The sequence below is a fragment of the Chelonia mydas genome, chromosome 18, assembly GCF_015237465.2.
Source record: "Chelonia mydas isolate rCheMyd1 chromosome 18, rCheMyd1.pri.v2, whole genome shotgun sequence".
NCBI lineage: Eukaryota > Metazoa > Chordata > Testudines > Cheloniidae > Chelonia > Chelonia mydas.
In genome coordinates, this window is record NC_051258.2 from 9324755 (window position 1) to 9346820 (window position 22066).

Here is a 22066-nt window from a genome sequence, read left to right on the forward strand (position 1 = left end):
CCTTTGGAAACTAGGAGCAGAAGGTTTAAACGAAGGGCCAAAATCTGGACTTCAGTGGGGTTGCTTGGATACAACACAGCAAGATTTGGCCCTTAGCATAAACAAAATAGCATCCATTCTATTATTTTCCATTTGAATGTGGAAAACTAGAAAGTTTGAATCACAGACAAGGATTCCAAAAGTCGTGCCTTCTTAGAGTTGCATATGGATAGGTGCAGTGATACACAAATCAGAATGTGCTTGCAAACAGGAACATAGGGTACTGGGAAAGCTTTTCCCTATAGGATATTTTAAAATCTTGTTCAAGTGGGTCTTCCCCACCAGACACAAAAATGAGACAACTCCCTCCTCCATTCAACTCCAGAATAGATGTCACTGAATAGTAGGCATTGCAAATCAGTGAAATATTATAAAAAGACTGATGTCTGACAAGGAGCAAGGCTCATTCCGCTCTAGCTGGGGCCAGCTTCTGCGTACAGAGAATATGCCTCAGTAACACATCTATATGTAGCGTGATCGCTGAAGCGTTCGTCATGTTTTCCAAACACCAAGCTGGAAGAAAAGCCTCTTTTCTAGCTTATTTTTACTATTAGATAAAGTCTAGTATAGCAAAGAGTGCCTGAAGGAGTTTGCATCAAAATTGCCCTGTGACAGGAGACATCCGTTAACCTTGCAAGTGTTACATAATTAAACTTAATGTTGCATTTACATCATACATACTAGGGCATAGCATTGTCTTATACAGGCCATCCACATTATTTGAGTGCATTCTACCTTCTTAATGTCGTATTCTCTGCCTTGTATCACGTCACCACATTCATCAATGCAAGTGCTTTCTTCTCAGCTGCATCACCAAACAGTTGAGACCATTACCAGGAAGAGGCACCAGAGGAACTGGCTGATTTTGGCTGGCCAAATGCCCGAGCAAGTGCACTTAAGCATGCCAGAGACCTAGGGATCAAGCTTGAGTTTGCATGTTGAGGACTTCTACTCTATGAGTTCAGAAAAGTTTATCTTCTGACCCAGGTATGCATATTCCTTCATATGGCATCACAGCTTGAGTGAGCATGCTTTTATAATCTTTGTGGCCTTACTAAAAACCCGAAGAGCGATTGTGTGCTTCAAAGTTGCTGAAACTGCCATTTTCCAAGCTAGAATGGAAAGAGAACATTTTGCCCTACATTTCTTACAGCCCCTGATTAAAGTACCTGTGTTGTTCCCATTTACAACACACACATACACACAAAACATTTATTTAGAAAAAGTCTCCAATTGCTCAGCATATTCAATGCTAACTTAAAACAGAACATTAAACATTTTTGAAGTGGCACAATGGAGTAGATACCAACTGAATGAATTTACAGTTTAACCTTAAACACACTCTCCCATCCCACTGGAACACCAAAACCCATCATCTTCTCCCCTATGGTTGTCAGTGCTTAGAAAGCTGCTTACAGGCATCATGAGTACTGCTGAAAGGATTAAATAAATCTGATAGTTCAAAACTGTCATTTCATTCAATAGATTTCACAGCATGACTATGAAGTGTTACAAAATGCAGACTTGCTTTCTTCAGTCATCTCGACTCCATTTTAATGGAAGTGGAGAAAGCCACAATGTTTGGTTTTTCTGACGTGGAAGAAGAGAAACTAAAAAAAAAAAAAAAAAAATTACTTTTCCTTTTCTACTTTTAAAATTATTGGTAAAAAAGACAATTTAGTGACTTAAAAAAATATAGTGTAGAAAAAAGAATTATGAGAGAGGCATACAATGTACTTCCTTGCTATCTGGTACTTGCTATCTGGCTTTATCTGGTACTTCCTTGCTATCTGGTGCTTTATCTGGGACATCATCATACTGTGGAGGAGGGGTCAATGGTTCTATTGTTATTTGACCTGAACTGTTTCTGTCTGGAAGGTTTATTCGGAAGTCCTTTAGGTGCAGCTTATCAGACTTAATTCTCCGAATTTTCAGGGGTTTCAGTCGTTTGTTCAAGCGAGAGCTGTGCCTGCTTGGCTGACGCTGTATGTTCGAATCGACATTTACGGTGGCTGTAGTTGGTGTATTTTCATCAATCCCAGTTAGAGATTCATAAGAGGGCAGAGACATGCTGATCCTGGTGTTTCTGTCCAATTCTCTCATCTCAGGATAGCCCGCGTTCATAACCTCCTCATAACTGGGAACATAGTATCGCGACGATGTCTCATCATCCTCTTCTTGACTGTAGGAGACAATTTTAATACTGTCAGTATGCTAAGCCATTTCAGCTGCATTTCTGGTCATTCAAATTTTGGGAGCAGAAATACATGATGATACAATATAAATTTCTACAGCACATTTCATCCCAGGATCACAAAGTGCCTTACACGCATTAGTTAAATCTCCAACATCCCTGTGAGCAAGGATTATTATCCCTATTTTACAGTTGGAAACTGAGGCACAGAAATTGTGACTTGCCCCATACGTGACAAATTCATTTCCGGGGTGGGAATGCAATGCAGGAGTATGGTTCACAGTTCCCTGCTCTTATCACTGGGCCACAGTAATGTTTTAGGGTGTAAAACTGAGTTCAAAGTATCCATATCGAAGTAAAAATTAGGATCTTGGTGGTGTCACACAGTAACAAGTTGGGTTCTTATAGCAATGATTGTAGACTCAGAAGTTAGAAGTGGAAAAGATCTGTTTAGGACATCTAGTTAACCCTCTCTCACTCTCCGCTAAACTTTCTGGAGAAATCTGTAGGTGTAAACGGATTACTTTTGATCTATCATATGGCTGTGTGTACACTGAAAAAGACAGCAAAGACACTTTACACATTGCTTTATATAGTCTAGTGTGTCATTGAAATGAGCAGGCCAAGAACATGAGTATGCATTTTTTCCCATCTTTAGTTATTTTCCAGATACAGAAGTCCCAATCTGCTTGCAAGTCTGTGACTGTGTGGCAGGAATGGGGGAATACTAAAAGCCAGGACTCACTGCAATTGACAATTCACTTTACCCATCTAAAAAAAAATCACATTTGTAAAACCCTTCACCATCCTCAGATGAGAAATGCTATGTTCAACTGCCAAGTGTTAGAATTTAAAATTCTTCTGCAACTAACATTCAATCAACTGTTCAATGTAACACCATCCCACTCAAGTTAAAAAAAAATAAATCAAGGAAGGAACAGACAGGAGGAGTTACTGTTGCATCTTTACATTGTTTAAATACCAGACTGGAAATGCCAGATTTTCTTTCCTTTGTGAAACTGACTATAGCACCATTATTTTGATGTTAAGGTGCCTTCTCATTGCCCTATGACTAACGAGTTACAGATCAGGCATCTTTCATTAATTATTCCTTGTTTCTCCGTTCCATTTCCCACAAATAGAGATAACAGAACAGTGATTCTCTTCCAACACACAGGTGAAGAATTATCCTAACATCTTCCTTGCCAACTGTACCACTCAATTGGAATTAATTTAGAGGGACATCATTTAATGCCTTTGTAATTGAGGTAAGGTATAATCACGTAAACCTGGTTATTTTTTTTCTTTTCCTTTTGTTTTTTCTTTTTCTGCTGGGGGGTGGGGGGGAGGAGTTAGGAGAGAGGAATTCTGTTAGCTACTATTAACGGACATTGTGCCGATCTGTAACGTGGGTATCTACATGTAGTCTGCGTAAGTACAAAGTCTGCATTTTATTAGCATTAGTAAGTTTCCCTTCACATAATTGGTTATAGCACAAGAACCTTCTCTGCAGATTCTGTCATTCTGTAATTACCTTAGGGTTTTCTATAGCTCCCATCATGGTACTTTCTAATTAAATGAAGCTAGAGAGTTGCCGTCTCATACTCTCTTGTTACATATTTCATACGAAAAGCCTCTTTCCCTTCTTCAGAGGGAGTGAACAAAACATTGCAATTTATCTAGGGATGCCCTGTTGTCCACTCCCAGCTTCTAGCAGTCCTTCTTCAGAGGGAAAGAGCAATGTTTTGGGGACAGGATACAGTCTGAATCAAACACCATCACAGTTTACGCACGGCCAGGCTAGGTTGTCAAATTCCCTGGGATGTTGAATCAATGTTAGTAAACCGTTTATTTAAGATTGTCTGTTACTAGAACATCTTTGCTCAGTATTTATTGGAGTTTCCCTACCGTCAATGGATGTAAAAGTTTGTTTCATTTCTCTGCAGCTCTTATATGTACTTCCGTAAACGCTGTTGAAAGGCTGTTTTGTAACTTTACAGAATTACTGGACTTAACAAGCCACAGCAGAAAGAGAGATACCACATTACCCTCTAGCAGTGGCACACTCCTTTTTACTTCTCTGACATCTGCTAGCCCTGCCTGCCTCACAAAAAGGATTTTGTCTCCTCTACAATTATACCAATGGGGTCTTGGTTTTAAGATACACACCTCACCATAGCATTTTTAGACTAGAGAAGCAAGCAATCTCCTAAAGCTTTGTATAATAGCAGAGGTGGGAAAACTACAGCCTGCGGGCCACATTTGGCCCGCAGGACCATCCTGCCCGGCTCCTGAGCTCCCAGCTGGGGAGGCTAGCCCCCGGCCCCTCCCCTGCTGTCCCCCCTCCCCCACAGCCTTAGCATGCTGCACCGCCAGCGCTCTGGTCAACTGCTCCTGCCGGGCAGGGGGATGGGGAGCAGGAGGGTTGGATAGGGGGTGGGGTCCAGGGGGCGGTTAGGGGCAGGGGTCAAGGAGCAGTGGGGGTTGGATGGGTCGGGGATTCTAAGGGGGGCAGTCAGGGGATGGGAAGTGGGAGGGGATGGGACGGATAGGGGGCAGGGGCCAGGCTGTTTGGGAAGGCACAGCCTTCCCTACCCGGCCCTCCATAAAATTTCACAATCCTGATGTGGCCCCCGGGCCAAAATGTTTGCCCACCTCTGGTATATAGGATGTAGCCTATTTGTTCTAAACATTGGTCCATCCAGTGAAGTACGTTATTTCCAGCTGTGGCCAATAGGTTATACTTCTGAGGAAGATGAACATTTATCATTCCCTTAGCACATTATACTATGATATTTATAGAGGGATAAACTCCTCCTTGACCTCTAAGGCAATCAGCCCACGCACAGAATCATAGAAATGTAGGGCTGGAAGGGATCTCGAGAGGTCATCTACTCCAGCCACTTGTGCCGAGGCAGGACCAAGTATACCTAGTCCATGCCTGACAAGAATCTGTCTAATCTGTTCTGAAAACCTCCAGTGATGGGGATTCCACAACCTCCCTTGCAAGCCTGTTCCAATGTTTAACTATCCTCACAGTTAAAGTTTTTCCTAATATCTAACCTAAATCTCCCTTGCTGCAGATAAAACTTATTACTTCTTGTCCTACCTTCAGTGGACATGTCCTCTCACTAACAGTCTTCAAATATGTTAAGGGCTGTTATCAAGTCCTACCTCAGTCTTCTTTTCCTAAGACATGCCCAGTTGTTGTTTTTTTAACCTTTCCTCATACATCAGGTTTTCTAAACCTTGTATCACATTTTTGAAGCTTGAGACTTAAGAACATGAGAATGGTCATAGTGGGCGATACCAATGGTGCATGTAGCCCAGTATCCTGTCTTCCAGCAGTGGCCAGTGCCAGATGCTTCAGAGGGAGTGAACAGAACATGGCAATATATCAAGAGATCCATGCCCTGTCATCCACTCCCAGCTTCTATCAGTCAAAAGTTTAGGGACACCCAGAGCATGGAGTTGTGTCCCTGACCATCTTGATTAATAGCCACTGATGGACCTATCCTCCATGAACTTATCTAATACTTTTTTGAACCCAGTTATAGTTTTGGCCTTTACAGCATCCCTTGGCAACTATTTCGATAGGTTGACTGTGCGTTGTGTGAAGAAGTACTTCCTTATGTTAGTTTTAAACCTGCTGCCTATTAATTTCATTGGGTGACCCCTGATTCATGTGTTATGTGAAGGGGTAAAGAACACTTCCTTATTTACTTTCTCCATACCATTCACAATTTTAATAGATCTCCATCATATCCCCCCCGCCCCCAGTCATCTCTTTTACAAACTGAACAGTACCAGTCTTTTTAATCCTTCCTCATACGGAAGCTGTTTCACACCCTAATCACATTTGTTGCCCTTTTCTGTACTTTTTCCAATTTTGATATATCTTTTTTGAGATGGGGTGACCAGAACTTCATGCAGTATATAATGTGTGGGCACACCATGGTTTTATATAATGACATTATGATGTTTTTTGTCTTATTATCTATCACTTCCCTAATGGTTCCTAACATTGTTAGCTTTTTTGATTGTCACTGCTCATTGAGCAAAGGTTTTTAGAGAACTACCCATGACGACACCAAGATCTCTTTCTTGAGTGGTAACAGCAAATTTAGAACCCATCATTTTATATGTATAGTTGGGATTATGTTTTCCAAAGTGCATTACTTTGCATCTATCAACATTGAATTTCATCTGTCATTTTGCTGCCTAGTCACCCAGTTTTGTGAGATTCTTTTGTAACTCTTTGTAGTCTGCTTTGGACTTAACTATCCTAAATAATTTTGTATCATCTACAAACTTTGCCACCTCATCATGGTTTACCCTTTTTTCAAGATCATTTATAAATAAATGGAACAGAACTGGTCCCAGCACAGATCCTTGGGAGACCCCGCTATTTACCTCTCCATTGTGAAAACTGACAATTTGTTCCTACCCTTTGTTTTTTAAGCTTTTAACCAGTTACTGATCCATGGAAGGACCTTCCCTCTTATCCCATGACTTCTGACTATGCTTAAGAGTCTTTGGTCAGGGATGTTGTCAAAGTATTTCTGAAAGTCCAAGTACACTATATCCACTGGATCACCCTTTTCGACACGATTGTGGACACACTCAAAGAATTCTAATAGATTGGTGAGGCACAATTGCCCTTTACAAAAGCCGTGTTGACTCTTTCCCAACTCGTCATGTTTATCTGTGTCTGATAACTCTGTTCTTTATTATAGTTTCAATCAAATTTGCCTGATACTGAAATTAGGCTTAGTGGCCTGTAATTGCCAGGATCACCTCCAAAGTCTTTTTTAAAAATTGACATTACATTAGCTATCCTTCAGTCATCTGGAACAGAGACAGATTTAAATGATAGGTTACATACCACAGTTAGCAGTTCTGCAATTTCACGTCTGAGTTCCTTCAGAACTCTTGGGTGAATACCATCTGGTCCTGGTGACTAACTACTGTTTAATTTATCAATTTTTTCCAAAACCTCCTCTATTTACACCTCAATCTGGGACAGTTCCTCAGATGTGTCACCTAAAAAGAATGGCTCAAATGTGGGAATCTCCATCAAATCCTTTGCAGTGAAGACAGTGGCAAATAATTTATTTAGCTTCTCCAAAACTGCTTTGTGTTGCTTGTGTGCTCCTTTAGCACCTCAATCATCCAGTGGCTCCACTGATTCTTTGGTAGGCTTCCTGCTTCTGAGGTACTTAAATTAAAAAAAAATTTTTTTTTGGCTGTTTTTGTGTTTTTTGCTGGTTGCTCGTCAAATTATTTTTTGGCCTCCCTAATTATACTCTTACACTTGACTTGCCAGAGTTTATATTCCTTGACACCTATAATTTAGTATGTGATACAATTGATCTTAACAAGTTAAATTTCTAAATGTGATTTTTTTTTTTAAAAGAACACCTTTTAATTTTACCTGTATACCAGACCCAGCACCCTTTTACTGAAAGACTTACCTGTCCTCCTGATGTTGAGGTTCAGCAGATGTTTCTTGCTGGATCCTAGCAAGATTCTCATTTTGTCTTTTCTTTTTCCTGTCCCGGACATTCAAGAAAATGGAGAGCAAAAGGAGCAGCACTCCAGCCCCAACCAATACATAAGCTACCGAAAAGGTCTTACTCTTCAATATTCCTCCACCATCATGCCCTGGATTGCTACTATTTCCAGCAGATGAGAGAGGCTTATCAGTATGGCCAAATCCTGGGACCAGATTCCAGACTGCCATTATGATCCCAAGGACAAGCATTCCTAACCCGATAGCAGTCAGGGCATAGTAAGATCCATTTGACTTGAACTGGGCCATCATACCCAGTGCTAGATCACTAGATAATAAGCAGAGTCAGCTTATAGCATGCCACTTCCAAAAAACGGTGTGTAAAATCCAAGCTTCGCACTTTTATGAATCCACCCAAATGCTTGAGTTTAGAGAGAAATCTGGAAAAGGAAAAAGAATAGCAATTAGTACATGTGACTTATAGAACGAGCTACAATTACGGTGAACAAGAAGGCCACTTGGCATCATTTTGTTTTATCAACCTTAATACTGGAAATTAAAGCACATTTTTATGACCATGCAGAGTAAGCCAAGGGCTAATATAATGGCCAGACTTAAGGAAGGATCACTACTGGCCATTCTGGTTATGCATGGGAAGAGAGTGTCCCCAGGCTTTTTGTTCCATGCTGCTTTTCTGGTGTGAGGCGTGAAAGACAGATCCTGGCCATTTGCCAAAGTCGCCCCCTTCCTCCCCTTGCCAAGTTCTGCAAAAACAGGAGGTATTGACAGGTTTCAGAGTAGCAGCCATGTTAGTCTGTATTCGCAAAAAGAAAAGGAGTACTAGTGGCACCTTAGAGACTAACAAATTTATTTGAAGCATCCTTCTGGCCAAATTCCAACTTGGAGTGATTATAGTCTGTCTAAACGCAATTCACTCTATAGTTTCAACTGGAGAATTTCTCTCTTCCCTTGCTATGTGGTTTAAACACCACACAGGGAACCAGAATTCCTAGGTTATAATCGTGCCTTTAACAGAGACACCCTTTTCTGTTGCACTAAGGAACCTGATTCAGAACTTATGGGTAATATTTGCAAAAGCACCTAAGAGATTTAGGAGCCTAAATTCCATTTGAAAAAGTGATTTAGGTGCCTGACTCCTACATTCCTGGTGCATTTCAATGACACTTAGGTGCTTTTGAAAAATTTACCCTATGTGACTTACCTACCTCAGAAGGGTGTCAAAGTGATTGAGTGTTAAGCACTTTCAAAATGAAGACTGCTAGGTATTCGTGCTAGTTATTATTGGTGAACAATCGCACCTTGATCACATAAATAATCTGTACAATGCTTTGGAATCTCAGAATGAAAGGTACTTTAAAAAGATAGAATATGGTAATATACATTTAAGATTCTTTATGTCACATGCCCCATGGGGCTTCACTATCTTGAAGACTAATTTCAGTTGGCATAATATACTGGTCCCAATACCAAAATGGAAAATCACAAGCCTTAAGAACAATACTTTGAAAGAAGAACTGGTTAAAGATCTGTCTGGTCTGGTGTGAGGGAAGTCTTTTCACACACAAAAGAAAAGCAAGCAAGAATTCTCTCTCAGCATTTGTGCAAGGGAGCAAGCTGGACCACAGGTTCCTCTTCTCCCAGCTGTTGAGAGAGAGAGAGAGAGAGAGAGAGAGTGCGTGCCCAGAGAACGCTCTCTCTTAAATACAAAGATGCTTCACTGACATGAAAGACATTCTCCTGGTCAGTGATATTAATACAATAGAAACTAGTGATGACAAGATTCGGCCATGTGTCTCCAAACTCACATGCAAGGCATATCCAAGTCAGAAGGTCAAGTTGTTGAACCAGCAGGCAGACAGGCATTGTAGCTGACCTTAGAATCTCCTGCCCCTGGCCCCCAACACCTTGTAAACTGATTTTTTTTTCCCCCACCGTTGATGGAACTAATCTTGGTTGGCTTCCCAAGATAATATAGCAACTGGCACCTTATTAATGCCTGGATAGATGCCAAACCAAAGCAGTTTATGGCTAGCCTTAAGCTAATAAAGTATTAATTCCAGGGTATTTAGGGACCTCTTTGGTGTGCTTATATCAGTATGCCTCTAACCATTTATATCCTCTGGAAGGTTTTATGATAGGTCCCTAAATCTCTTATACATGTAGAGCAAAAGCAAAGTAAAACAATCAAGGAGATCCATTATAAATTACTGCATTTTGCCAATTAGTATGTAAACAATAAAGGACATTGCATTACAGAACATACTTTGTTGGTTTTGTTTCGTTTTAACACTCGTAAACATAGTAACAGGTTTCAGAGTAGCAGCCGTGTTAGTCTGTATCCGCAAAAAGAAAAGGAGGACTTGTGGCACCTTAGAGACTAACACATTTATTTGAGCATAAGCTTTCATGAGCTACAGCTCACTTCATCGAGCTGTAGCTCACGAAAGCTTATGCTCAAATAAATTTGTTAGTCTTTAACGTGCCACAAGTCCTCCTTTTCTTTTTGCGTAAACATAGTAGTACATCCTGTAAAAATAATGAAGTCTTAGTATTCTGAAACCTCACTTCAGAATTTTACTATGAAGTCTTTGCTGATATAAAGGAAGGACTTGCGTGCAATAATAATGGTTAAATTAGCAAAGTTTCACTGGCATTATTGCTGTATTTTGGTGTGTTTTTCCATGCTTTACGTACGTACTTCCTGAGCTGAAATACTGTGGTTTAGTGTTAATTTTTACCTTAGTCCAGGCATACGGAGTATTATTGTGCAATACTAATTACACTATCAAACTTTTCACCTGTATCATGACGACTTTGTTGCTTATTAAGAATCTGAAGCAATGCTTAATTTGTAATGAAGGAGGTGCCAAGGCTCAAGCAATTTTTTTACATTCATAACTGCTGCAGCCCAGAGATGCTGGGGCTATGAACTGCCAAGCCTAGAGGTGCCAGGGATCTGCCCTGGCACAAATTAAGCACTAATCTGGAGGAAACTGACCATACAGGTTAGCTGAAGCATCATAAGATTAGAATGCTGAGCAACCGCTTCAGAATTCCTCTCCACCTCCCCCAAAGCAATCATGTTGGAGCATGAGATTTCTCTTAAATACCAGTTGTGATCTCTTCCAAATGTGCCTAAGATACTCAGTTTCTAGTGTGTTGGATTTTCAAAAATTGTTATGGAGATGAATGAATTGTTTGCTGGGTATTGGCTGCCAGATAATTCATCCATTGGCACCTGCTGTCACCTTCCCTGATGACACGTGCTACTGCAATAGGGCTGAGAGTCCCAGGGATGTAGCAGTTTATACCAAGCAGTAATGTGGCTTTAAGGTCAACACAGAGAAATCTGAACAGCATTTGGACTCAAGCAAGGCTTTGGGTCGTATTAAAAACTAGCTGCATAGTCTCTTGTTGGGTCAGCCCCACATATCACTCGGGTCGGAGCCTCGGCACATGGTTACTAATAGCATTTAATACGGACTAAGGTCTGGTGGAAGGCTGCACATAGGCAATTCTATATTTTATTCTGCCATTCGATCATGCTTGAAAAGTGGGTTCCCATCTAATCTGTTTGAAGCTCTTTGAGTGCAGGGCTTTTTCTAACCAGGAACTCCACCTGTGCAACTCTGCCATTTATGATCATTCGCAGTGGTTTGTTCTGCCTTTTGCTCCTCGGCTTTATGTCGCAGAGCCCTGCAAGATACTTTTCAGAGTAGCAGCCATGTTAGTCTGTATCCGTAAAAAGAAAAGGAGGACTTGTGGCACCTTAGAGACTAATCAATTTATTAGAGCATAAGCTTTCGTGAGCTACAGCTCACTTCATCGGATGCATGCAGTGGAAAATATAGTGGGGAGATTTTATGTACACAGAGAACATGAAACAGTGGGTGTTACCATACAGACTGTAACAAGAGTGATCAGGAAAGGTGAGCTTCCCCCACCCCACCCCTCCGCTCCGCTCTCCTGCTGGTAATAGCTCACCTTTCCTGATCACTCTTGTTACAGTCTGTATGGTAACACCCACTGTTTCATGTTCTCTGTGTACATAAAATCTCCCCACTATATTTTCCACTGCATGCATCCGATGAAGTGAGCTGTAGCTCACGAAAGCTTATGCTCTAATAAATTGATTAGTCTCTAAGGTGCCACAAGTCCTCCTTTTCTTTCTGTGAGATACTGAATCCCACTACGCTATCGAGGCATATCATGGAAAGCTCTTAAACGGAATATGAACTTTTGATTAAAATTCTACTGCATGCAGGAAATCTACTACATTAAGTATTTAAGCTCTGTGGAAATCAGGAGTGCAGCTTATATTAATCTTGGTAAAAGTTAAACAAATTATGAAAGATGACTGGATACTCTTTGGTTAAAAAAAAAAAGTGAGGTAGGTCCAGGTGACATCCTAAAACCTGAAAGATAAAAATTGCAGCCAGTAGTGGAATCTATATAAATGTATCTTGGAACTCTGTAGCGGAGTTCCTAGCATTCTACAGTGCGGACTAGATAAACTTTGCAACAGAGTTTGTTTGGAATGTTCCAGCTTTAATTGGCTGCCAAGAAAAGTATCCCAGCTGCACAAATATGGACACATTTTCAATTCCTCCTGCGCCTCTATTTTTCCATGGTTATTTATGTTGGATGGGACCTCATGAATATATGGTACTTGGGTATTTAGCCTGTAGAATGCTTATTTTTATCATTTGCCCCATACCTTTTATCACTGACTTACAATTCATCTATATTTAGTATTGTGATTTCTTGGTTAGATTAAGAGAAAGGCTAGTTCTTGTGTCCTTTAAACTGCAGAACAGCCTTCCCAGGAAAGTGGTAGATGATCCAGTTACTTGCGGGAACAGACCCACACTGGGCAGGTGGGAAAGAGCAGTGGACTCCTGACAGCGGGCATAATACCACAGAGAATCTGACCCCAGATTTTCATGGCGATCCTACATTCTGATGCTTTGTAGCAATTAATATCTAGCCCTGATGAAGGACAGATTTCTCTAACCACTCTGAGTTGGAGGATTGATCCCAAGTCAATCTAGATAGTATCTAGCAGAGAAAGAGGAATCACTGAACCAGTCTAGATATAAGATGGTTGCTTCTGCCAAATGCATTGGCCAATTAAATTTGCAGAAAAGTCCTTAGTGTCCAATTGAAGAACAGAGTTCAATTATTTTGTATTTCTTTATTGAACAAAGATAAAATAATGAATACTGCAGCAGATGGGGATTCCGTAAATGCTGAATCCCAAGTTCTCTCCAGTGAAAATGTCAGTAACGAGAGCAAGTAAACAAAATTTGAAAGTAGTATTTATACTAAGTAGAAAATGTGTTACCCCAGGATTTCCTTTCCTAGGACTGACCTCTCCTCTCAGTCTGAGCCATATACACCGTAGACCTGCTTTAGGTTCAGACTTCTCTGTTGCTAAACTCTTCATTCTTGCTAAACAGTTTAGTTACTAAACATGGGTCGTGTTGCAAGTGGAGAATGAATGCTGCAGTTATGGCAACAATGGCAGAGGTATATATGATGGAAGGCTGTACATACCAAAAGAGAATGTGGTATCTATTACAGGCAGGATATGGGCCTAGAGGCTGCATGGTTCTTAATGAGGCTACTTCCTACTTGTGACATACGATGAAGAAATGGAAACATATGTAAAAATTCGGTAAAATCTTTTCATTGAAAAATAAAGCCAGGCCAGATTTGTGCTTATCAAGGGTTGTTCTACTGATACAAAGGTCAGTTTTAGCAAAGCCATTTGAGTAAGAAGAGAGCAAACCCAAAAATCCCAACTTCAAGAAGATGTGTAGTTATAAAACAATTCTCAGCCCTACCCATCTTTAACCAAGTTCCGCTCTTCTCTTTAAATCTACTCAAAATGGATTTTCAAATCAATTCCCAGAGTAACCATGCGGAGGATCATATCTGCCAACTTTTCAATCCAAGCTCTTGAAGGTGAAGTTCACAAGAAAATTCGGGGGGGGGGGGGGTCTGCTTTAACCATAAAATCAAATATTTGGGCAAGGGTTTTCACATGTTAAAAAAAAAAATCATAAATTTTATGGATGATGCCACAAGTCAAGGAATAACAAAGCCCAATTCAAATTGCATCTTTTATGTGAATGGCCCAGTATCACAAAAATAATGTATGTATGTGTAAATAAGGCAAACACAACACATCAGGGGCCAGGAACAAAGCGCATGCAAGTTAAGGAGGTAAAGTTCACGAACAAAGGCGGCTATTTAGGTCTTAACTATTGGGAAGGCCATGAAGCTGTCAGTTAAATATATGGGCTGCAGTAAAAAGAGAGTCAGACCAGGTGCTGGAATGAACAAACAGAGAGGATACAAAGTAAAGTCTTCTTCCTTTAAATGCCTGTTAGGTACAGCTCTTCTACTAGTCTATTACAGTGCATGCAATAACTTTACCACTAAAATGCATCTGATGAAGTGAGCTGTAGCTCACGAAAGCTTATGCTCAAATAAATCTGTTAGTCTCTAAGGTGCCACAAGTACTGCTTTTCTTTTTGTGAATACAGACTAACATGGCTGCGACTCTGAAATGACTCTGAAATGTTTCTTTTCAGTTGCTCTAGATCAGGTATATAATATTTTAAAAGGAGTTACCTCTTTAAGTGCTGTGTCTGTGTGTGCATTGCCCAGTCGTGCAGAGTTCCTGAATTTCAATTTGTGAATTTACTGAATTCTGTAAGTTAAAAAAAAAAAAAGCCTGCTGTATCATACAGCTTATTTTATTTATTTGCTACTGCTGCAGCTAAACACAACAGTTCTTTGCTACATTTTATGTAGCCCAAGCTTTCTGCGATGAACATTGATGCATCTGGATGCTACTGAAAGTCATTCACCTTATCTTGTAGCTTTGTTGAAACTTCCCTGATCTTTTCCCCTTCCCACTCCTGTCTTTAATAAATATGCACCAAAAGGCACATATGGTGAATTAAATCCCAGTTCCTGTATCCTGGTATCTGTAACCTTTCAAGCCCAATGGATGGAGCCAGAAAGTTGTCGCTATCTGATATGTCTGCCATTTAAACTAGCCCTCGTTCGTCAGTAACTTCCAATTTAACAGTTGATGGCTGCTTACATTCCCGGGCTCCATCCCATGTTGCAGGGAAAATATGAAATGTAACATCTGTCCTTTGAAACAGGTGATAGCCATGTCCTGCAGTATGGTGTGTAGATGTTTATCTGAATTACAGCAGACCCTTGCTAACCAGCATGCACAGAAATAGAGCTCTCTCCTCCTCTTGGCAAATTAACAGGAGAGTCCTGTACTAAAGGTTCATATTATTAAGACTTCTTCCCCTCCTCCATTACTATACATTTACCAGTTCCTTATGAAATGTAAAATTAAACTATTACCAAAAGACAAGAAAGGACATTTTGTCAGACATCATCTTTGAGATTTTTATTTGACCACTTACTAAATTTGCATAATGCTATCCTTTGTGGTTCTCCATGTTATGGACCTGATCCATAGCCCATTGAAGCCATCAGAAAGATTCCCATTGACTTCAGGGAGCTCTGGATCAGGCCCTATATGGACAAGATGGCAGGATTCTACAGGCATTGTCTAGCTCTTTCGTAAGAGCAGGTGATTAACTTTATTTTACTCTATTGGGAGTACTCATCACTGTAGTTTCCAGACTCTTCCACACCACAACTCCATATTATGACACCCAAACGTTTCACACCTCCATCTCATAAATCTGGGATTACCCTTTGTCTAAACATAAAGAAAGGGATAGTGGCAGTCCCCAGCTGAGAACCCACAAGTGGCAGAAATCAAAATTGTAATTGTCTTTGTTCTATTTCACCTTCCCTCCCCAAACTTATTTTAAGACCTATTAATTTAATGTTCCTTAAAGCGAGCTGAAAGCATTGCCTTGAGACAGCTGATGTGGGTATGCACTGAGCAAGCCTCAGCTAACTCCACTCTGCTACCTCTTTTCCTCCCAGTATAATAATGCACAGGACAGTGATTCCTTTGACTTGTTCTCTTATTATTGTACCACCATAAAGGGTAAGAAATTATTTCTCAGACAGAGGGTAACTTTCCAAAAGCATTAATATACTTAAGTTTGTCAACTCCCATTTTCAGAAGTGATTTCAGCACCTAAACCTCACAGAAAGGCAATGAAATTTAGGCTCCTGAACTACTTAGGTGCTTTTTTCAGTGTTGTAGCTGTTTTGGTCCCAGGATATTAGAGAGATAAGGTCGGGGAGCTCATATCTTTTATTGGACCAGCTTCTGTTGATGAAAGAAGCAAGCTTTCGAGCTACACAGAGCTCTTCTTCAGGTCTGGGAGAGGTGCTTTTGAAAGTTTTACCCAGAGTCCTTTGAGTGTTAAAATGCAGTTGGGAACAGGGCAAATTAAACTAGGATTTTTTTTTTTAAATCGTCCACTTTTTAATTGAATTTCCCTCCACTTCCTCTTTGTAAGATGACAAACCTCTTTTCCTCTGCTTGTGACGTCAGCAGTTAGTGCTGCCCCTCATCTGTTTAAGAAATATCTGCTTCGAAGTACAGGCCTTGCTTTCAAGTACAGGCCAGTTTGGCGGGACTAGCAGCTCCAAACACTTGCTGGAAGTGCAGAGCCAGCGTCAAAGGGGAGGCAGCCTGAAGAAGTACTCCTGGCACCTTATAGGCTGGTTTCTACCAAGCCACTTGACTCTTTCCTTTCACTTCCAATCCCATGTGATGGCGAATGCTCAACTCCGATTTAGTCCTAAATTGGGCCTTACGAGACTCACCCTCACTTTGTTTATTTTTTAAGAAGCTAAAGGGAGTTCAGTATTTCCAATTCCACTTTAATGAGAAATTGCCCTGCCCCCCACCTCACAATTAATCATACTTCTAGGAGACGGGTTGAGGTCCCTGCATTTAGACCCAGCTCTGCCTCACACACACCTGCCGTTACCGCATTTCCAGGACTGTCAATGATTTACACGAGAAACACTAAATGACCCAACTAGAACTGCTGTTACCAGAAAGGTTGTTTATGATGGAGAAGTTAATTCCCCCTGCCCCCACATAGAGCTGTAAACCAGGTTTTTCTTGTGCTCCTCATTTTTTCCCCATGACCAAGCTTAAGAAAAAATCATGGTGGCAAAGTTCTTCCTGAAGGTGACAATATAAAATGGTGATGGAGAGATTACCGTGCCAATCTGTATGCCTCTTCAGATCCACTTACAATAGATGATAGACTATTGATAGGCGGATAGAAAGGAGAGCCGTCAATCCTGCATGAGGAAGCAGCGCATGCGATTATGAAAATGAAGCCCAGGACAACACCAGGGCTAGATAGCGTACCAGAAGAATTGCTAAAAGTGATTGGTGACACCAGTATTGTTCTCATGTGGAAAATTTGTAACCACGAGTGGATGAATAGAAATCGGCCAGGCGACTGGGAGAAAGCCATCCTTCTGCCCTTATCAAGGAAAGGGGATATAAAAACTATTACTACCCAATTGTAGCACCTCCCTGATACTGCACACAAGTAAAGTGCTGCTCTGCATAATTCAGGATCACATGAAGCAACTGATAGAAGCAGAACTACTGGTTCCAGAGAGGGACAAGTCACGCAGGATCAAATCATGAATATCTTCTCATATCACTGAAAAGTGCAAGGAACATAATCACCCATTGATTACGTGTTTCATTGACCGCTCCAAGGCATTTGATACTCTCCAACATGGCAGTCTCTGGAAGGTACTGGCAGATATGGGGATTCAGAAGCATCTTGCTTGACCTCATTGCAAGTCTCCACTGTCAACTACAGACCGCAGTGCAAACTGCAGGTGACTGCGAGTGGCTTTCCAGTGGCCAGGGTGAGAGACAAGGGTGCATTCTGTCCCCAAGTCTTTTCAATATGTAAGCAGAATTTATTATAAGACAAGCCCTGGAAGATTTTCATAAAGTGGAAGGAGCTGGGATTTCAGTTGGTGGACACTTCTTAATCAACCTCAAATATGCTGATAAGACAACACTCTTTTCTGTAACCATTGATGCAATACAAGAAATGTTGGAATCTGTAAAAAGTTTGTGAGGAATATGGACTATTCCTGAATGTGGCAAAAACAAAATGCTCTTATGTTGACAAATTAATAACAATAGGATGCAAGCGGGCATCACAATTAAAGGTCACGCTGTAGAGGCAGTAGATTCATTTAATTTTCTGGGATCATATATATCCAACCAAGGAGGCTACTCCAAAGAAATCAGATGACAACTAGGGATGGGTCGCTCAGCCATGGCCTCCCTTACAGAAGTATAGAAAATCTGTGGCATCTCAAAAGGTACGAAAGTTCGTCTGCTGAAAAGCTTAATTTTTTCCATAGCAATTTATGGATGTGAATGCTGAGAAACTAATGCGACTGACAAGAAAAAAAACTGAAGCCTTTGATATGTGATGCTGGCACGTTTCCTGGATGGAAAAGATAACAAACACTTGTTAGAAATATTATTGGAGATCAGTGGACTCCGCTCTTGGAAATCAACAGGTATGAACTTATGAGCTTTGGTCACATCAAGTGTAGAGATGGAAATAACCTAGAGAAAGTTATCACGGACAGAATGGCGGCAGGTCATCATACTAGGGGATGACTAGCGAGGAGATGGATAGATGGTGTGCAGCAGATCACAAGGAGGTCAGCTGCTAAGAGTGCAGAGTAAGTGATAGATTGAGAAGGCTTCTGAAAATTCTGCTGGGATGTCCCCAGTATTCAGATATGAATTACTAGACCTGACATATTCACTCATTTTGGTCTCTTGCCGGCATGCTGGATCACACATGGATTTGTTCTCTCCCTTTACCCCATTACAAGTCTAAAGTTTTCCTATGTGAATCTCTCTCTCTCTCTCACACACACACACACACCCCCCTGTTTAAATAATTAGATAAGCAAACGGCTAAAGAGGGGAAGCCACTTCTGTTTTGTGTTCCTTTAAAGTGCTCAGTGCCCTGGAACACAGGAGTTTAAGCCTTCCTCAGAGATGCTTTAACGACTGATAAATCAGAATTGGAGGATTTAGGAGGCCGCAGCCATGTGAGATCTGCATGGATAACTGCACCTCTGTTAGGAAAATGATAATATGTTGGTCAGTCTGCAAAGGACACCGAACAGGGGTCAGGTACAGAATTCCAACCGAAAGGCAGCTACCGATACCACCTTTGGCATGTGTGGGAAAGAACACAGCTTCTTTGGAACTTGGAGCTTTTTTAGTGGAATCATGCTGGCAGGTGCACTTATGCAGGTCAGTGAGCTCTTTAGAGATCACTGGCCACAACAATTCACCTCGAGGGGCATCTGAGGATTCCTCCGCCTGCCCCCTCCCAACAAACTTTGGACTGATTTGTTTCCCCATTACGTTGCTCCCCTCCCATGTTTTCAGAAATATCAACAATCTGAGTCATGAGATAGCCATAGATGAACCCACAGTTAAGGGAAAAGGTCAAATCCGTGACGCAGCCATGATGCGTAACAAGCCTATTAAATTAGGCTTGAGGGCTATTTCACCCTCCTGCAGTGAAATCAGGGTAGCGTACAGTGTGCATGCAGAATTGCAGGGGTACGCATCATTTGAAGTCCTATGTTGCAAACTAGACTATGGGGTTCTACTGGAAGTCACAAAGCAAAGATGGAGCCTACCCATCAGACTACTGAATTAATTAGGCATTCCCAGACACGAAGGACAAATCTGCCATTGATGCTGGTAAATGAGGAATCTAAGCTAAGATGCCAGGTATAATTTTTCTCCGCTCCAGAATTGCTGAAGATAAGCCCATTGTTTGCTGCAACAACAAATTGTACTTACTGTAGTTTGCACAATTTATGACTAATCCAGTTTAAAAGAAGACAGTTATATCCTAGCAGAAATGGTGGGGGGTGCTGGTCGTCTGTGCTTTCTGCTGCCATAATGGTCAGACTTCCCATTAGCCTGCAGACCACAGATTTAAGCACTTGATAAATACAGTGGACCTTTTAGGCCATTGATGAATTTGAACCTTGAGGATGCAATTAAAAAAAAAAAGTATACCACAACCTATGTAGATAAATTTTACAACTTTAAAATGTTGGCAAGAAAGATAATGCCACTGTAATGCAATGCTTGGGCATGCTTTGGGAATTGATTGCCATTTAGAAAGTTAAATTACTGTGGTTTACAAGTATAACACTGCCAGATAGCTGCTCTGAAGTTTGAGTGAATCATTGTCTAAACAAAAAAAATACCATTTCTTAGTACTTTCTTTTTTGTTGCCAAGAGCGAGTGTCACATATTCAAGGCAACTGTGCCTGTACTTCCCACTCAGTGATCTCTTGAGGGCACCCACTTAACAGTTTCCACCTCCCAGCAGTCACGTCCCTGGACAGATACCCACATCTCGCTCCCTTCTGAGCGGGGGTTTTAAGTTCTGCACAGCTCAATGAATTTACAATGTGATATCCAGAGCAAGTCCAACTGCCTAAACAGGCCAGTGCCTGCACTATTCAAAGGCTGTGACCAGTGTATTGCCTGCATTTATAAAAGTCACCACACAGCTCCTTCTAAGCAAGCACATTTCTTCCTAAGGTAAAATCATTACAGAGAAATATATTGAAACAATAAAAGAACCTACACACATGGTAAAAAGCTTACCAGAGGACTCCCCCAGCTCTAACATAGTGCTCTATTAAATTTTAGTCCTTCAGAACCCACACTGGGTTTTCTCTGTGATTATAGTTTATCTGTCTTAGATCCAGAATCAGAACAAAGGTTGGGAAAATTGGCCGTTTCTTTATACAGCTTGGGCCTTTGATCTTGGCCTTCTGTAACAGGTAATCAGCAGACAAAGGCCCTCTCTCCTCAGGCTTAGCTTCAAAAGGCTATTTCTTTGCATAACTGGAGTTGAATAATTTGCATTAGGGGAGAGCCCAAGGGATTCCGTGGGAAATCCATTAACACTTATTGTCCCAAAAGTCCATTCTTGTCTGGCACATTTTCAGTATAGTCTTTTGAACTTCCAGGTCTGACCTCTGTCACGTCAGCCCCCTTAGAGAGGTTACATGCAATCACAGCCCACAATAATATGTAAACTTAATACAGTAAGGTCTTTCAAGGCCAGGAAATTGCCCTGTCACAGCCTGGATTCCCCTGCATAATGATGGGGCGTCCAGGATTTCCAGGTTTATGGATCTTGGGTAGCAGATAGAATACCCCAGGTCGGAGTTCCAGGGATGTATCTGTGCGGATTTGTTCTTGTGCTTTTTCAGGGAATTTCTTGAGCAAATGCTGTAGTTTCTTTTGGTAACCCTCAGTGGGATCAGAGGGTAATGGCTTGTAGAAAGTGGCGTTGGAGCGGTGCCGAGCAGCCTCTTGTTCATATTCCGACCTATTCATGATGACGACAGCACTTCCTTTATCAGCCTTTTTGATTATGATGTCAGAGTTTTTTCTGAGGCTGTGGATGGCATTGTGTTCTGCACGGCTGAGGTTATGGGGCAAATGGGGTATTCTGTCTGCTACCCAAGATCCATAAACCTGGAAATCCTGGACACCCCATCATCTCAGGCATTGGCACCCTGACAGCAGGATTGTCTGGCTATGTAGACTCCCTCCTCAGGCCCTACGCTACCAGCACTCCCAGCTATCTTCGAGACACCACTGACTTCCTGAGGAAACTACAATCCATCGGTGATCTTCCTGAAAACACCATCCTGGCCACTATGGATGTAGAAGCCCTCTACACCAACATTCCACATAAAGATGGACTACAAGCCGTCAGGAACAGTACCCCCGATAATGTCACGGCAAACCTGGTGGCTGAACTTTGTGACTTTGTCCTCACCCATAACTATTTCACATTTGGGAAGAATGTATACCTTCAAATCAGCGGCACTGCTATGGGTACCCGCATGGCCCCACAGTATGCCAACATTTTTATGGCTGACTTAGAACAACACTTCCTTAGCTCTTGTCCCCTAACACCCCTACTCTACTTGTGCTATATTGATGACATCTTCATCATCTGGACCCATGGAAAAGAAGCCCTTGAGGAATTCCACCATGATTTCAACAATTTCCATCCCACCATCAACCTCAGCCTGGACCAGTCTACAAAAGAGATCCACTTCCTGGACACTATGGTGCTAATAAGCGATGGTCACATAAACACCACCCTATACCGGAAACCTACTGACCGCGATTCCTACCTACATGCCTCCACTTTTCACCCAGTCCAGACCATACCACACGATCCATTGTCTACAGCCAAGCTCTACAATAC

General features: G+C 41.4%; 1 protein-coding gene and 1 long non-coding RNA gene across 10 annotated transcripts in view; one reads left to right on the forward strand and one right to left on the reverse strand.

The window, feature by feature from the left end:
• LOC122463294 overlaps positions 1-22066 on the forward strand; it is a 37163-nt gene that overhangs the window by 5220 nt on the left and 9877 nt on the right. The window contains exons 2-3 of one of the 2 annotated variants that reach the window (XR_006286498.1): positions 3411-3501; positions 4234-4612. This is a non-coding gene — a long non-coding RNA (uncharacterized LOC122463294). Of the gene's footprint in view, positions 1-3410; positions 3502-4233; positions 4613-22066 lie in introns of those variants that run through there. The other variant, XR_006286497.1, reaches the window with a different exon arrangement.
• The window catches only part of TMEM51 (transmembrane protein 51), a 35204-nt gene continuing 14375 nt past the window's right edge, over positions 1238-22066 (reverse strand). For 5 of the 8 annotated variants that reach the window (XM_007067435.4, XM_027829651.3, XM_027829656.3 and 2 more), the window contains 2 exons: positions 7708-8185; positions 1238-2221 (listed from right to left, as the gene is read on the reverse strand). In XM_007067435.4, coding sequence (XP_007067497.2) covers positions 1798-2221; positions 7708-8057 — 774 coding nt within the window. In that variant the 5' untranslated portion in view covers positions 8058-8185 and the 3' untranslated portion in view covers positions 1238-1797. Of the gene's footprint in view, positions 2222-7707; positions 8186-14405; positions 14485-22066 lie in introns of all 8 variants that reach the window. The other 3 variants (XM_027829653.3, XM_027829658.3, XM_037881304.2) reach the window with 1 other exon arrangement.